Here is a 16,491-nt window from a genome sequence, read left to right as displayed (position 1 = left end):
CTGTTTTTTATTTGGATATCGCCACTAAGCGATTCTCCTTCTCAGAATACGAGCGCGATAACTTCTCGATGTCAGTGTCAAGTCACAGTACTCTCGCTGTGCGGTCACAGTGTAACGATACCAAACTATAAGAACGGCGATTAAAACTATAAGATTCGCGTCGCATTTGCACTACTTGTGACATCTATCGACCAATCGCTCTCGCAATATTACGGTACATTCTGCTGTTCTCGCAAGTCGTCGTCCTGGTGCTCTCGGCGATTATCGCCGAGCAAGAAAAATCATTGGCGAAGGTACCGATCTGTCTTAACGTTGAGGGTTTTAACATTTGTCATTACGAGTGTAATGAACGTGATGCAGCGTCGCTTTAAATATGTCTTGGACATTAGCGACTTGAACCTACTGGCGATTCAAAAGAACGCCTTCAAGAAAGTGACGATGACATACATGTACCTTAACTTCGGTAATCGAATATCAATGCTGAAAAGGGGATCCTTTCGCGGTCTGCCGAGGTTGAAATGGCTTTTCTTGGACTGCAACGCCGTTGTCGGAACACTTGTTCGCGGAACTGGAACATTTGCATTTCCTGTCGCTAGCCAACAACAAAATTAGCTCAATATCAGCGGACTCGTTCGCGGGCCTGAAGAATTTGACTTGGCTTGATTGAATCACAACGACATTGGCCGCGTTCAGTAGAACAAGTGATCAGTAAGCGCTCAGGGAGCTCTTGTATATGATTTGGCATATTCTTTTAGATCTCCAACTATACTCCAATCAGATGCAAGAGCTCACTGAGCGCTTACTGATCACTTGTTCTACTGAACGCGGCCATTGCCACAATCGATGCGGACTGCTTCTCGAATCTCAATCCCAAGCTGCCGTACCTGTATCTCAATCACAACAAGATCACCCAGGCTCCGGGCGCCTTCGTCGGTTTAACCGGACTGCGTCTTCTCCACTTGGCCTTTAATCAACTGGAAGTCTTACCGGACGACGCTTTCAGAGGACTGAACAATTTGAAATATCTTTACCTAAATAACAATCGATTAACAAGCGGCCCTTTTTACCTGATTTGGTCGACCTGAGGTAACTGCATCTTCAGTACAACGAGATCATCGAACCCAAGACGTTCCAGGGACAATCTCAGCTGATAGACCTTAACTTGAGAAGGAATAAATTGCCTCACATTGTAGTCGATGCATTCGCAGAATTATCTGAGCTCAAAACGCTGGGCGACAACGACATTCACACTGTGAAAGAAGGCTCCTTTGAAGATCTCGTTAAACTGGCAGTTCTTGAAACCGGCGACAACAACGTTATAATGTACAATCGATCCACCCTCGAATTGATAATAATCGAATAAGAGTTTCTCTTATTGTAAAACTTTTACCCTTTACCCATTTTCAAATATTAATATCTCGCATCTACGATAAGCGATTCTCCTGCCGGAAATATTGATACAATAACTTCTCGATATTAGTAGTATGTCAGTGTCAAACAGTACACAGAACTGACTGATGTAATCTATTGCGGCCTCGGCGCAACCATACAAAATTATAAGAACGACCATTCGCGGTCGCATTCACACTGTTTGTGTTTCCGTCAATGAATCATTCTCGCGATGTTACGGTATCTTCCGCTGTTCTCGCAAGAACAGAACAAATATCCAAAATACATCTCAGGGATATCTTATAAATATCGCGATCTATAGGATATTCCTAAAATATATTTTGGGACACTTATTTTGTGGGAATACTTACATTAGTGCGTGCATAATAAAATACCAAATTATTATGCATTACATGTCTTTTTTATTCTTGTCTATAATATGTGTAAACTCTTAATTATTTATATGTAATGCATCAATGCAATTTTTATATAAAAATTTTCGATATGTTTGTGAGAATATTCAAAAATCTAATATTTAGTAAGTTAGGAAAAATTAGATAACCGATTAGATAATCGATTAGATAACTTTCCTAACTATATGCAGCGTAGTGGAATAAATAGATATATTAATATATGCAATAATATATCGACTCCAGGGTTAGATGTTCCGGATTTATATGTCACTTTTATTTTTAATATCTTTGTTATTAATGCGGATCTACGTCCCTTTGTTATTGTATTGATTTCCTCCCCTTTGTTATTTCTACCTTTTTTTTTTTTCATTTTCCAAATCTTTGCCAATAACTGCTACAATTTTATATAAATTCTGCATTGGCTAATATGTCTGCGTAGCACGACGATCCCATAAACTTTGTAAGTTGCCATCTTCTCGAGAGGTTCGTGACGTGCACGACAACGATGGAAATTTCGTCGTGCTACGTAGACGTATTAGCCAATGCAGAATTTACATAAAATTGATGTTATCAGTAAAGATTTGGAAAATGAGAGAAAAGGTAGAAATAACAAAGGGAAGAAGATCAATACAATAAGAAAAGAATGCAGATCCGCACTAATAACAAAGATATTAACGCGACGTTTAACTTCTTTTAAATTCAATATTTATTGAGTTTCCTCGCTAGTCTAATATTCTATTCATTACATTATTATATTTGTTTATATATTATGTTTATACATATAAACAGACTTATCGGAATCTTATAAAAAAAGGAGTGAATAAGAAATGCTTAATAATATAACGTGTTATCTTAATCGATGTTGAAAGATGTCATATTTAATAGCGACTTCTCTTGTTACAGAATTTAAAAAAAAGCGCATATTAACGCCACTCAGTATTGCTTCGTATCGATCACAGCGGTATATAAGGAACGTAAACAAGCCTATTGAAGGCGTATAAAAAGGGAAGTAAGAATAACATTGTAACCGCAGATATCGTGTATAGTGTTCTCTCGAACGTAACGGCGCTTAATGATATAACATGTATCTGAGTGAATGTTGAAAAATATCAGATTTAATGTCACGACTTTTTTCTTCAAACGTGACGTGTACCTCTTTAGAATTTTCCTATCAACTTAATTTTTTCACTAATTGGATATTTTCGAAAAATTTTATCATTCTCTTGACTTGGATATCGCCACTAAGCGATCCTCCTTCTCAGAATACGAGCGCGATAACTTCTCGATGTCAGTGTCAAGAGTGCACGATATTCTCACTGTGCGGCAACAGCGTAACGATACGAAACTATAAGAACAGCGATTCGCGTCGCATTCGCATTGTTTGTGACATCCATCGACCAATCGCTCTCACGATGTTACGGTACGTTGCGCTGTTCTCGCAAGTCGTCGTTCTGGTGCTCTCGGCGATTGTCGCCGAACAAGAGGAATCATCGGCGAAGGTGCCGACCTGCCTTGACGTTGAGGGCTATAACATTTGTCATTACAAGGGTGTATTAGTGGACGTGACGCAGCGTCGCTTTGTGGATCGCTTGGAAATCAACGACTTGGATCTACTGGCGATTCAAGAGAACGCCTTTAAAAACGTGACGGCGACGCACTTGTACCTTAACTTCGGTAATCGGATATCAGTGCTGAAACGGGGATCCTTTCGCGGCTTGGCGAAGTTGAAATGGCTTCACTTGGACAACAACGTTGTGCCGTTGTCGGAGCATTTGTTCGCGGAACTGGAACATTTGCATTCGCTTTCGCTGGTCTTCAACAAGATCATCTCAATACCAAAAGACTCGTTCGCAGGCCTGCCGAATTTAACTTGGCTTTATTTGGGTCACAATGACATTGCTAGAATCGACACGGACTCCTTCTCAAATCTCAATCCCGAGCTGCTGTACTTGTGGCTCAATTACAACAAGATAACCCAGGTAGCTCCTGGCGCCTTCGCCGGTCTAACTGGATTGAATCGCCTTCACTTGGACTTTAATCAGCTGGAGGTCTTACCGGACGGCGCTTTTAGAGGACTGAACAAGTTAGAATACCTTTTTCTAAATAACAATCGATTAACGAGCGTATCTGCGACCCTTTTCCGTGATTTGATCGACCTGAAAAATCTGGATCTTCAATACAACGAGATCAGCGCTCTCGAGCTGGAGACGTTTCAGGGATTATCTCAGCTGGTACACCTTAACTTGAGAGGGAATAAATTGTCTCACATTGTAGTCGGTGCATTCGCAGGATTACCTGAGATCAGAGTGCTTATACTTGAGGACAACAACATTCGCATTGTGGATGAAGGCTCCTTCGAAAATCTCGTTAAACTGGAAATTCTTAAAACCGACGGCAACAACATTACAATAACATTCCAACATACAACAATCGATCCATCCACAGTGCGACGTCATTAACAACATGAGGGTCTCTTTTATTGAGAACTTTTAACCTTTACCCACTTTATAACATTAGCATTTACGTTAAGCGATTTTCTGTCGGGAATACTGACGCAATAACATCTCGATATCAGTGTTGTGTGTAGTGTTCTTACGAACGTAACGACACTTGACGATATAACATTGTTATGTATCTGAGTAAATGTTAAAAAATATCAGTTTTAATGTCACGACTCTTTCTTTCAAACATGAGATGTTTACCTTCTTTGAATTTTCCTGTCAATTGAATTTTTATAAAATATAATTGAAATCTAATTGAATATTTTCGAAGAATTTTATCATTCTCTGTCTTTAACTGAGATATCGTCACTAAGCGATTCTGTTTCTCAGAATACGAGCGCGATAACTTCTCAATGTCAGTGTCAAAAGTGGACAGTACTCTCGCTGTGCTGCCACAGCGTAACGATACTGTTAGAGATGCGTGCGTTAATAGTTGAATTACGCGCAATCAAGTTTAGCATTATTGGCAATCGCGCACAATTGGCTCCGCGAATGGGCTCGCGACACTTGCCGGTAGTCGGGGGACGATACAAGGCTGTCGCGGAGAACGATGGGTAGACATCAGGTGTCGAGCTGAGAGGTGAGGTTTTGAGTTCGTTGCGAGACGAGCACTCGGGCGCACCCACTTGCTGAAATCTTTTCGTGTAATTGAAAGTAAAGCTGTCACATCTATTGGAGTGTTTAATTAGCGATCCCTAATACACAACAGATACGAAACTATAAGAACGGCGATTAGCGTCGCATTCGCACTGTTTGTGACATCCATCAACCAATCGCTCTCGCGATGTTACGGTACGTTGCGCTGTTCTCGCAAGTCGTCGTCCTGCTGCTCTCGGTGGTTGTCGCCGAGCAAGAGGAATCATCAGCGAAGGTGCCGACCTGCCTTGACGTTGAGGGTTTTAACATTTGTCATTACAATGGTATACTAGTGGACGTGACGCAACGCTTTAAGGATGAAGATAAGGTTTCATTGGTTATCAACGATTTGGATCTATTGGGAATTCAGGAGAACGCCTTCAAGAACGTAACGGCGACGTACTTGGTCCTTAACTTCGGTAATCGGATATCAGTGTTGAAAAGAGGATCCTTTCGCGGTTTGCCGAGGTTGAAATTGTTTGACTTGGACAACAACGTTGTGCCGTTGTCGGAGCACTTGTTCGCGGAACTGGAACACTTGGTCTTCCTGTCACTAACCCACAACAAGATCACCTCAATACCAAAGGACTCATTCGCAGGCTTGTCGAATTTGCACTGGCTTCGTCTGAATTATAACGACATTGCCAGAATCAGCATTGCGGACTTTTTCTCGAATCCCAAGCTGAATTACCTGGAGCTCAGGCACAACAAGATCACCCAAGTAGCTCCCGACGCCTTCGCCAGTTTAACCGAACTGCTTTTGCTGACATTGAGTTTTAATCAGCTAGAGGTCTTACCGGACGATGCTTTCAAAGGACTGAGTAAATTGGAAAAGCTTTTTCTAAATAACAATCGATTAACAAGCGTGTCTGCGACCCTGTTTCGTCATTTAGTCGCCCTAAAGAGACTGGATCTTGAAAACAACGTGATTAGCACTCTCGAGCCGAAGACGTTTCAGGGACTATCTCAGCTGGTATACCTTAACTTGACTTGGAATAATTTGTCTCACATTGTAAATGGTACATTCGCAGGATTATCTGAGCTGAGAATACTCGCAATTGCCTACAATATCATTCATACTGTGGATAGTGGCTCCTTCAAAAATCTCCCCAAATTGCAAATTCTTGAGTTCAACGGCAACGAAGCAACGGTTACCGACAAACTATTTACCAAAAACGGAACATTAATCGCATGAGGATTCCTGTTATTAGTAGGACAGTTGGTAATAGTAATAGTTCTAGAACTTTTTTTCAAAAACGTGCCTATGAGCACATCGCCTCGAGTCAATTATTATAATATGTAGAACGACGAAACGTGCAAAAATAGGAATAAAAAATATAGACACAGATATTATATATTATACTCTTAGATATCGCCATTAAGCAATTCTTCTTCTCAGAATACGAGCGCGATAACTTCTCGATATGTGTCAAGAGTGCACGATACTCTCGCTGTGCGGCCAATATGTAACGATACGAAACTATAAGAACGGCGATTCGCGTCGCATTCGCATTGTTTGTGACATTCATCGACCAATCGCTCTCACGATGTTACGGTACGTTGCGCTGTTCTCGCAAGTCGTCGTTCTGGTGCTCTCGGCAATTGTCGCCGAGCAAGAGGAATCATCGGCGAAGGTGCCGACCTGCCTTGACGTTGAGGGCTATAACATTTGTCATTACAAGGGTGTACTAGTGAACGTGACGCAGCGTCGCTTTGTGGATTGCTTGGAAATCAACGACTTGGATCTACTGGCGATTCAAGAGAACGCCTTTAAAAACGTGACGGCGACGCACTTGTATCTTAAGTTCGGTAATCGAATATCAGTGCTGAAACGGGGATCCTTTCGCGGCTTGGCGAAGTTAAAATGGCTTCAGTTGAACAACAACGTTTTGACGTTGTCGGAGCATTTGTTCGCGGAACTGGAACACTTGCATTCACTTTCGCTGGCCTACAACAAGATCATCTCAATACCAAAAGACTCGTTCGCAGGCCTGTCGAATTTAACTTGGCTTTATTTGGGTCTCAATGACATTGCTAGAATTGATGCGGATTCCTTCTCAAATCTCAATCCCGAGCTGCAGTACTTGGGGCTCAATCACAACAAGATAACTCAGGTAGCTCCTGGCGCCTTCGCCGGTCTAACTGGACTGAATCTCCTTCACTTGAACTTTAATCATCTGGAGGTCTTACCGGACGGCGCTTTCAGAGGACTGAACAAATTAGAAGACCTTTTTCTAGATCACAATCGGTTAACAAGCGTATCTGCGGCCATTTTCCGTGATTTGATCGACCTGAAAAATCTGACTCTTCAATACAACGAGTTCAGCGCTCTCGCGTTGGAGACGTTTCAGGGATTATCTCAGCTGGAAAATCTTAATTTGAGAGGAAATAAATTGTCTCATATTGTAGTCGGTGCGTTCGCCGGTCTAACTGGACTGAATCGCCTTCACTTGGACTTTAATCAGCTGGAGGTCTTACCGGACGGCGCTTTCAGAGGACTGAACAAGTTAGAAACCCTTTTTCTAAATAATAATCGATTAACAAGCGTATCTGCGGGCCTTTTCCGTGATATTATCGACCTGAAAGTTCTGGATCTTAAATACAACGAGATCAACACTCTCGAGCTGGAGACGTTTCAGAGATTATCTCAGCTGGTATACCTTAACTTGAGAGACAATAAATTGTCTCACATTGTAGTCGGTACATTCGCAGGATTACCTGAGCTCCGAGATCTCATATTGGACAACAATAACGTTGTGCCGTTATCGGAGCACTTGTTTGCGGAACTGGAACACTTGCATTCGCTGTCGCTGTCCTTCAACAATATCATCTCAATATCAAAAGACTCGTTCGCAGGCCTGTCGAATTTGACTTTGCTTTATTTGGATTATAATGACATTGCCAGAATCGATGAGGACTCCTTCTCAAATCTCAATCCCGAACTGCAGTACTTGTGGCTCAATTACAACAATATCACCCAGATAGCTCCTGACGCCTTCACCGGTCTAACTGGACTGAATCGCCTTTATTTGAACTTTAATCAGCTGGAGGTCTTACCGGACGGCGCTTTCAGAGGACTGAACAAATTAGAAGACCTTTTTCTAGATCACAATCGGTTAACAAGCGTACCTGCGACCCTTTTCCGTGATTTGATCGACCTGAAAAATCTGTATCTTCAATACAACGAGATCAGCGCTCTCGAGCTGGAGACGTTTCAGGGATTATCTCAGCTGGTACACCTTGACTTGAAAGGGAATAAATTGTCTCACATTGTAGTCGGTGCATTCGCAGGATTACCTGAGCTCCGAGTGCTCATATTGAAGGACAACAACATTTGCATTGTGGATGAAGGCTCCTTTGAAAATCTCGTTAAACTGGAAATTCTTAAAACCGACGGCAACAACATTACAATAACGTTGCCACATACAACAATTGATCCATCCACGGTATGACGTCATTAACCTCATGAGGGTCTCTCTTATTGTAGAACTTTTACCATTTACCCATTTTCAAACATTAACATCTCGCATCTACGATAAGCGATCCTCCTGCCAGGAATCCTCCTGACGCGATATCGATGGCGTGTCAGCGTCAGATAATACACAGATATAATCTAACTGATATAATCAGATACAAACTAACTGATATAAATTAACACAGATATAAACACAGATATAAACTAACTGTTATAATTTATTGCGAATGTGTAATAAAAGGTGTATAAAAGATGTAGATATAATAGATATTGTAGAAGATGTAGGTATTATAGATATTGTATATTATACTCTTGGATATAATCACGTTTAACAATATAATATATTGTCTGTATCGATATGTTTGAGAGTTATCTTACTTAATATCACGAACGCCGCTACTTTAAACGGAGCGTTTACCCTTTTCTGGTTCCATCAGTTGGTGAGTTTCGTCAGTATAATCTAATATTTTATCTTCTATATCACATTTCTGTTTCTATTTTACACCTAATATTTGTGTAGAATTTTATCGCTAATCAAACTAGAAATTTTTATAGCCAACGATTTCAATATTACAATTTGGCATCTCTCTTTCTGTAAAATTTTTTTGAAAAAAGTTGTATGTGCGCAGATATTGTATATTGTACTCTGACATATTCACATGCTGAACAATATAACGTGTTACTCATAGGAATCAATATTACGTGATGCCATATTTAATATCCCGACCTCCATTGTTTGAAACGCGACGTTCATCTTCTTCGAGTTTTGCCGTTTATTGAATTTCCCCGGTAGTCGAATATTTTCGGATGCTGCAGGTCTGTGAAAGGACAAGACGTCGCGTCGCCTTCGGCGGATTTTGCCACCCTCTTTTTCATATCATCGTAGGTCTTGTACGACCGTCGAGACTTTCATCAGCCACTAGCGAGATACCCTCCTTGAGATTCTGTGATGCTCGTGCTCAATGAAAAGAGCATCTCTCTGCGACGTGTAGCGTAGAAACATCGTGAAATCGTGCGGAAGAATCACCAAACTCAAAACTGAGCTATGCTCTCAGAGTGAAACGCGCGTACCTTTCGCCGCTCAGGCCACAATGTTTGCTTTTACCTGTACGCGGTGTACATATAATTTACGGACAAAGTAGTCGGAGAATAAAATCTAAAATATTAAAGTACGATATGTACACACACACACACACACACACCCACACACATACATAGAGTCGGCCGAGTAGTTTCCTCAGCGGTAAGTTTTTTAAATTCCATCCGTCCGCCGGCTCGGCTTTATGTATAGCTGTATAGCTTTTCGTTTGTACGGTGGGAGGTGGGGAATCTTTCCCAGAGGCGAAGAACTCGAGCATGGCGAAGATACTCCGGATATTTTTCGCGAAGAAACTTTTCCGCGAAGCCTCCTCTCCGCTTCCTCTACCGCTGCCAGAGATTGCCTCCGGTAATGAAACTCGTCAGAAGAAGAGGATGGGGAGATGTTAAAAAGACGAACATTATAAAATAAAATGTGTCGTTTGAGCACAAATATATCTTACGCGCGCGCGCGCGTGTATGTGTGTGTGTGTGTGTGTGTGTGTGTGTGGTGTATGTGGTTGTATGTATGTGCAATTAAACGAGAGCGAGAAATGGCGAGACCCGCGTCCTAGAAAGGACGCCGTCGCCTTTTGCAGAACATGAGAATATCGTACGACCCGAAGCATAGGTCGAGAGTGGAAACGTGCGTTGATTACCGCAGATATTCTTCCCCGTGTTCCTCGAGTTCACGAATTCGCCGTCGATTCTACTGTCTGGGTGCGCGAGGTAGACGGAGGATGGAAACGCGTCTGCGAGCTGCGGCGCAGCGCGCACGCAGCGGATGCACGCGACGAGCGTGCACGTGCGAACGTTGAACGGTGTAAGAGACCACCGGTCTGGTGGGGATGCAGGAGGTTGAGGTCGCATTGATTTTGTCTAGACAGGGTGGAGACTGGTCCGCGGTATCGTCCTTCGCCCATACCGGCTTCGCCATGCCGTCATTCAGCATGCTGCACTTGTCAGCCGGGGAGATACCCCGTTCAGTTCGTGGATCGTTGCCGCGCGAGGAGGAATGTCGCCGCCGGGTCCTCCTCCGCATTCCGGTGAAATCAGACCGCGATCGCGCTCAATAGAACAGTAATTGCAGAGAATTCGGGTGCACAACGTGGCACGAGCTGTCGCGATCTTGACAGAGTCACCAGAAGCTGCTCTTTTGCCTCCTCCAATCGCGGCTAATACCTCAGTACACTCGCGGGAAATGTAACACGAATATTTCCGTACATAGAAAAAAAGATATGCATAATCAGAAATATTTAGTTGTGAGCAACCAAGCATTCCTCCTTACTTTTGTGTGATGATGATGTGTATAGTTGATATGACTCAGTTACTTTGGTATATCAACTTTATTATATCAACGTAGTTGCGCATGATCTGCTGATTGTAGTAATCAGAAATCGGGTGGGATAACATTTACCTCGGATACACTGAGAAAAGAAATACTTGTAAATTTATTTGTGGGATATAAAGTTTATTTACAGATATAAACTTTATTTCATAAAGGTAAACTTTGTATCACACAAGTAAATTGCTAAGATTTTTTTTCAGTATACATTCTGGTTGGGACAACCAGATATCAGCACTGTAATTTAATAATTGCTCTGTGGTTGCAGCAACTAGATAATTAGTTGTATTTTATTATTGTACCTGGTTGTGCCAGCCAAATTTACGTGTAGACCATAAACACCAAAGTAACACTGAACTCTGCTTCTTTTTGCAGGAACGCCTTCGACACCGGTGATACCAGGCGGCACACCCGGCACACCATCCTCTAAGGCGAAGGTACGTTCGCGCTTAGTCGAGAGATTGGCGTGGCAACTGCATTATTTCCGGTATTTTTATCTGATTTCTGCAATAAAGGTTGATTCATTTTGCCGCAGGAGAAGATAATGCTGCGGGCGAAAGTCGTGGTGGCTTTGTATCCTTTCCGAGCCATCGAAGGCGGCGATTTGTCTCTGGAGAAGGTGAGTAGCACTCCCGGATACATAAATATTTTTCTTTTGAACTGTGTTGCCGATGTGTCTAGGCTCTAACGCGATTGATACCAAAAACTACAAGATTTAAAACCTTTAAAATCACAGTCGAAGTTCTTTGGATATCCTGAATGATATCGTAACGCCTGTCCTTTCGTCGCTAACTTGAACTTTAAAAATAGCCAGAAGTCATATAGCCAAATGTTGCAGTAATCTTTTAGTTGTTGTAGTTTCAATCGATCAAAGTGATAAAATATGTAGTGGCAAAGATTAACTTTATCTGATTCCATTTTTGTGCCATCGCGTTAAATATGACGTTGTGTTCGAAACTATGAATTGTCAGCTATCAATTTTGGTCAACATTTAAAAACTAAAAAGGAAACTTAAAAGAAAATAATTACTAAGTCACTGCTACAGCCTTCTATTTGTGCCTCTACGAACTTTTGCTATCACCTAACAGCTGAAATGGCAAACTTCATAGCGCGATCACTCATTAAGAGATAGTGCTGCAGGAAAAGATTTTTAAAAAATCTGTCGTACCAGACTGTCGCTTGAACAGACTGGTACGATGCCGCAACGATACGACGTCGAATAGAACTCTTATTAACGATCTATGTTTTTACGATCGCGCAGGGCGCGGAATACGAGGTCTTGGACGACTCCCAGGAGCACTGGTGGAAAGTTAAGGACGAGAATGGGTATGATTTCTCTCAGACAGCGTGGAAATTTATGGGCGCTTCTTCTCTTAAAATTTTCCACACGATCGATGAGTCGACTTTACATTTCGTTTACACGCTTCTACGTCTGTCGTACATGCATACATACGTCGCGGCGTACGGCGACGACGACGATCGACCGAGCAAGCAATTGCGGAAGATAATCAACTACGACGCGTCGTAGTCCTCCCGCAAACAGCATTCTTAGCTGCTCTTGTATAATCGCTGATAATTATTCGCAATTGCCGGATTGTTTGTTCACGCGGTGAAGCGCGCGCGCGCCAAGCGTAATGTGCAGTTCGCGAGGAACCGGCTTGCGCGCAAAGTCACACGAAGCGTGATTTAATTGCAGATCAATTGGCTATATTCCCAGCAACTACGTCAAAGAGAAGGAACTATTGGGACTGCAAAAATACGAGTGAGTCTAACATATACATATCTCTCTTATCGTGTAATCTTTTCATTCCGCGTAATTGAAAATTCTCTCTAAAATACGATAAGTAAAATACTATACTTATAACTGATAGTTAAGATTATAAGATTATAACACTGCAATCGGTAAAATCTTACTGAGAGGATCGATCAGTAGTAGCAACTGTTACCACCATTGATGCAGTTTGCGAACGCAGACAGTGTTATTGCGCACAAGATGCATGGAAGCCGTTAATTCCATCATCACAAATGCAGGAAATTGGATTTGGTGTAACGTATAACAAATTTGTTGTATATTATTTACAATGAAATATATTATCAAAATCATGAGAAATAAGACAGAGCAGTAAAATGGGGGTGTTTTCATTGAATAATCACTGATAACCGGTGAAACAGTCTTTTTGCTGATTCAATCAGAAACATTTTTATTGATTCACTTTAAAGAAGCAATCAGACGACGCTTGATACGAAGCTCTTCCTTACATTACTCTTCTCATTTTTCATATTGGCTATCAATTATTGGCTGCCAGATATTCGATAGAGATTTCTCTCGCATAAATCGCGTAGAGCCCGTATAATGTCTGACAAAAGTCGAGGAAAAACGAGCGCGCTGCTTGTGCTGTTATAGATGGTACGTGGGCGATATGTCGAGGCAACGCGCCGAATCGCTGTTGAAGCAGGAGGACAAGGAAGGTTGTTTCGTCGTACGTAATTCTTCGACCAAAGGGCTCTACACACTCTCCCTTTATACTAAAGTGTAAGTTATAAGTCTCCTCGCTCGCTAATCCGCAAGTTTATCGTATCGCTCCGCGCGACCGAGCGACGTCGATTTAAAGCCGTGTCTCTTTTCAAATTTCACCTTCACCACCACCACTCTCTCTCTCTCCTCAAGCCGCTTATACTCTCTCCATTTGGTTAATCTAAGATTTTTTTATTTCGTCACAGGCCACATCCCCACGTGAAGCATTATCATATCAAACAGAACACCCGCGGCGAGTTTTATCTGTCGGAAAAGCACTGCTGCGGCTCCATTCCCGATCTGGTGAATTACCATAGACATAATAGTGGCGGCCTGGCCAGTCGACTAAAGACCAGCCCCTGCGATCGTCCTGTACCGCCGACCGCCGGCCTCAGTCATGGTTCGTAACTTTTATTCCCTCCCTTATTCGAAGTATAAAATATATGCGAGGGGAAAGAGGCAGAGAGAAGAAAAAACAAGAGGAGAGAACTTTTTCTCGGCTACTTGGCGCCACTTAACGGTCGACTTTTTTTCGCAGACAAATGGGAGATCGACCCGGCGGAATTGCATTTGCTGGAGGAGCTTGGGTCCGGCCAATTTGGAGTTGTGCGGAGAGGAAAGTGGCGCGGCTCCATCGACGTTGCTGTGAAAATGATGAAAGAGGGAACCATGTCCGAGGACGACTTTATAGAAGAAGCTAAAGTAATGACGTAAGTTTCAACCCAGTTTCCTTTATACCACGTTAAAAACTTTTCGACGGACGGACGACGTGCGTTCGGCCGGGACCCTTTTAATTTAGTTTGAGGACCTTGTGATACTCTTATCACAGGGTTTCCAGACAGAGCGACGTAACGTCGGTAAATTCTTACTTAACGCGCTCGTTATAACGGCTACTCACTGTTCACTGTGTGTTGGTTCGTTGTGTCCAGAAAACTGCAACATCAAAACCTAGTCCAACTGTATGGCGTCTGCAGTAAAGATAGGCCGATATACATCGTCACGGAGTACATGCGACACGGATCTCTCCTCAACTACCTCCGCCGTCACGAAGCCTCGTTAGGCGCAAACGTTGGCCTCTTATTAGACATGTGTATACAGGTAATGTCAATATTGTCGAGCAGGACACACTGTGTGTCGCCAACGTTCAATTTCAAGATAGCACGATAACCGAGACTGTGCCTACAGGTTTGCAAAGGGATGGCGTATTTAGAGAGGCATAACTATATACACAGAGATCTCGCCGCACGTAATTGTCTGGTGGGGTCGGAAAACGTAGTAAAAGTCGCCGATTTTGGTTTAGCTAGGCAAGTCACTCTATCGTCATTATTCCCGTTAAACGGGAGCTCCTCGGGCAAACTAGGAGTCGAGTTTTCTCCAATCAAGATATGTGAGAAGCACCGATGCTTTTCCGACTTGTAAGTTTTTTCACGGACGAAACTTTAACTCAAATGGACATTGAGGAAATTCGACTCCAGATTGCTTAACGCAAAATTGCAATTGCCATTGCAAGATAACGTATAATAGAAACATGTCAGTGTGAGAGAGTTGTAAGCTTCAACTAACCAAACGATTGCTTTCAGGTATGTGCTGGACGATCAGTACACCAGTAGTGGAGGCACTAAATTCCCCATCAAGTGGGCCCCGCCAGAGGTGCTCAATTATACCCGCTTTAGTTCGAAATCGGACGTGTGGGCGTACGGAGTGCTTATGTGGGAAGTGTTCACGTGCGGAAAGATGCCTTATGGTCGCCTAAAGAACACGGAGGTGGTCGAGCGAGTACAGCGAGGAATCATACTAGAACGACCCAAAGCTTGCTTCAAGGAAGTATACGAGGTAAGTCGTCGTGAGTTTCGCTCGCCGGAGTCTTTCGAACTCACACACAAACTCTCTCTGCCGGTTTTCAGGTGATGCGTAAATGTTGGGCGCACTGTCCCGAGGTACGACCGTCCTTCCGCGTCTTAAAGGAGCAGCTGATCAGCGTATCTCAAGGACTGGTTAACGATTGACTCAACCTTTTGCGGTGTATGCGCCTGTCCTCGCCTTCCTGCCGCTCGTTTCAGCAGCCGGCGTCAAAGTCACCGTCGTCGGAACGATCGCCTTCCACATTACCCTCGTCGAACTTATCGTATAACTCAGCAACGCTGCCGTCGTCGCGCAAGACACGCGCGCCCGCGTCTCCGCCTTCCTCAGCAGTCGATTTCCTTCATTCCTCATCGACCATGTGCAAATCAAAAGGAGAGGGCTCGTCATCGCCGAGTACACCCGGGCACCAAGCTAGTCAACAACCATCCTCGAGCTCGACTAACGTGTGTGACGTTTGCAGTTCTTACGGGCACCCGTGGATCGAAATATGCAAGGCGATACGAGCCACTAAAGGTAAATGAGCAGCGTGTGTGTACATACGCGTCTGTACGTGTGTACATGTAATGGAATTTATACTACTGTGTTTTCGCGGCTTACGACGTTACAACTGTAACGGTAATATGGAGATGCGGTTCTAAGCCTCCTCTTCCGCCGCCCCCCTTCCACACTTTTCCTCTGTCCCTGCGCCCAAACGCAATACTCATCTTTCTCGTCCCACTTTTTCCCCCGTGTCCGTGAATGCCGGAACGCTCACAATGTTCCGGATGTTTCCACAACTATGTCTGACACTGAGATGCGTGATATTATCGTGTGTTTCACATACTATTTTTCCCATATAATTTTTAGACTTTACTCTGTATCGTCATAAATTACATTTATAAATAGAACAATAGTATTTATTGATGGCCTTTTTGCAAACGAACGCAATATTCGAATTGTGATTCCGTCTAGAGTATCGTTTCTTTTTATATTATTCATTTTGACAAGCAGTAACACGTTTTTGGAATCGGAGATATTGTCTCTGCTTAAATAAACCGATTGAATAAATAACCGTCCTGCTTATTGTCTGTCGTATTATGTTATGATTGATATGCGCGACTATATACACAGAGCAAGGAAGCGGTCGCGAATAGCCGCGCGTTTTGATCCCGCTAATGGATTGGCCGTGTGCCATTCGGGATTGTCTTTCTGGACAGACATGAGCGGTAAGTGATTTATTATTTGGCAGCAGTTGGTGAATTAGCAGCCATTGCGAATGGTCCCGTTGTAAATCTGAG

At 43.0% G+C, this 16,491-nt stretch overlaps 3 protein-coding genes across 7 annotated transcripts in view; all 3 read left to right on the top strand.

The window, feature by feature from the left end:
• The window catches only part of LOC116851390 (tyrosine-protein kinase Btk29A), a 48,958-nt gene extending 32,694 nt beyond the window's left edge, over positions 1-16,264 (top strand). For 3 of the 5 annotated variants that reach the window (XM_032830736.1, XM_032830747.1, XM_032830741.1), the window contains 11 exons: positions 11,212-11,273; positions 11,372-11,455; positions 12,098-12,162; positions 12,533-12,598; positions 13,241-13,369; positions 13,558-13,751; positions 13,890-14,061; positions 14,281-14,449; positions 14,537-14,655; positions 14,932-15,184; positions 15,256-15,405. In XM_032830736.1, the coding sequence (XP_032686627.1) occupies positions 11,212-11,273; positions 11,372-11,455; positions 12,098-12,162; positions 12,533-12,598; positions 13,241-13,369; positions 13,558-13,751; positions 13,890-14,061; positions 14,281-14,449; positions 14,537-14,655; positions 14,932-15,184; positions 15,256-15,357 (1,415 nt within the window). In that variant the 3' untranslated portion in view covers positions 15,358-15,405. Of the gene's footprint in view, positions 1-10,373; positions 10,695-11,211; positions 11,274-11,371; positions 11,456-12,097; positions 12,163-12,532; positions 12,599-13,240; positions 13,370-13,557; positions 13,752-13,889; positions 14,062-14,280; positions 14,450-14,536; positions 14,656-14,931; positions 15,185-15,255 lie in introns of those variants that run through there. The other 2 variants (XM_032830756.1, XM_032830732.1) reach the window with 2 other exon arrangements.
• LOC116851443 (insulin-like growth factor-binding protein complex acid labile subunit) lies at positions 4,267-6,168 on the top strand. Its single transcript, XM_032830829.1, has one exon. The coding sequence runs from the start codon at positions 5,088-5,090 to the stop codon at positions 6,132-6,134; it is 1,047 nt and encodes a 348-aa protein (XP_032686720.1). The 5' UTR covers positions 4,267-5,087; the 3' UTR covers positions 6,135-6,168.
• Positions 6,327-8,773, top strand: LOC116851408 (insulin-like growth factor-binding protein complex acid labile subunit). Its single transcript, XM_032830768.1, has one exon. It carries the CDS (start codon positions 6,364-6,366, stop codon positions 8,389-8,391), a length of 2,028 nt encoding a protein of 675 aa, XP_032686659.1. The 5' UTR covers positions 6,327-6,363; the 3' UTR covers positions 8,392-8,773.
• Positions 16,265-16,491: the final 227 nt, after the last annotated feature.

This window comes from Odontomachus brunneus, unplaced genomic scaffold (genome assembly GCF_010583005.1).
Source record: "Odontomachus brunneus isolate Ranch 3 - 2012 unplaced genomic scaffold, Obru_v1 Obru_scaffold_006, whole genome shotgun sequence".
NCBI classification, from domain to species: domain Eukaryota; kingdom Metazoa; phylum Arthropoda; class Insecta; order Hymenoptera; family Formicidae; genus Odontomachus; species Odontomachus brunneus.
Note: the sequence above shows the minus strand (reverse complement) of the source record. Positions and strands in the feature narration are given on the sequence as shown.

Excerpts from the sequence above, each read along its gene's own strand:
- LOC116851443 (XM_032830829.1), top strand. The coding sequence starts at position 5,088 with ATGTTACGGTACGTTGCGCTGTTCTCGCAAGTCGTCGTCCTGCTGCTC.
- LOC116851408 (XM_032830768.1), top strand. The coding sequence starts at position 6,364 with ATGTGTCAAGAGTGCACGATACTCTCGCTGTGCGGCCAATATGTAACG.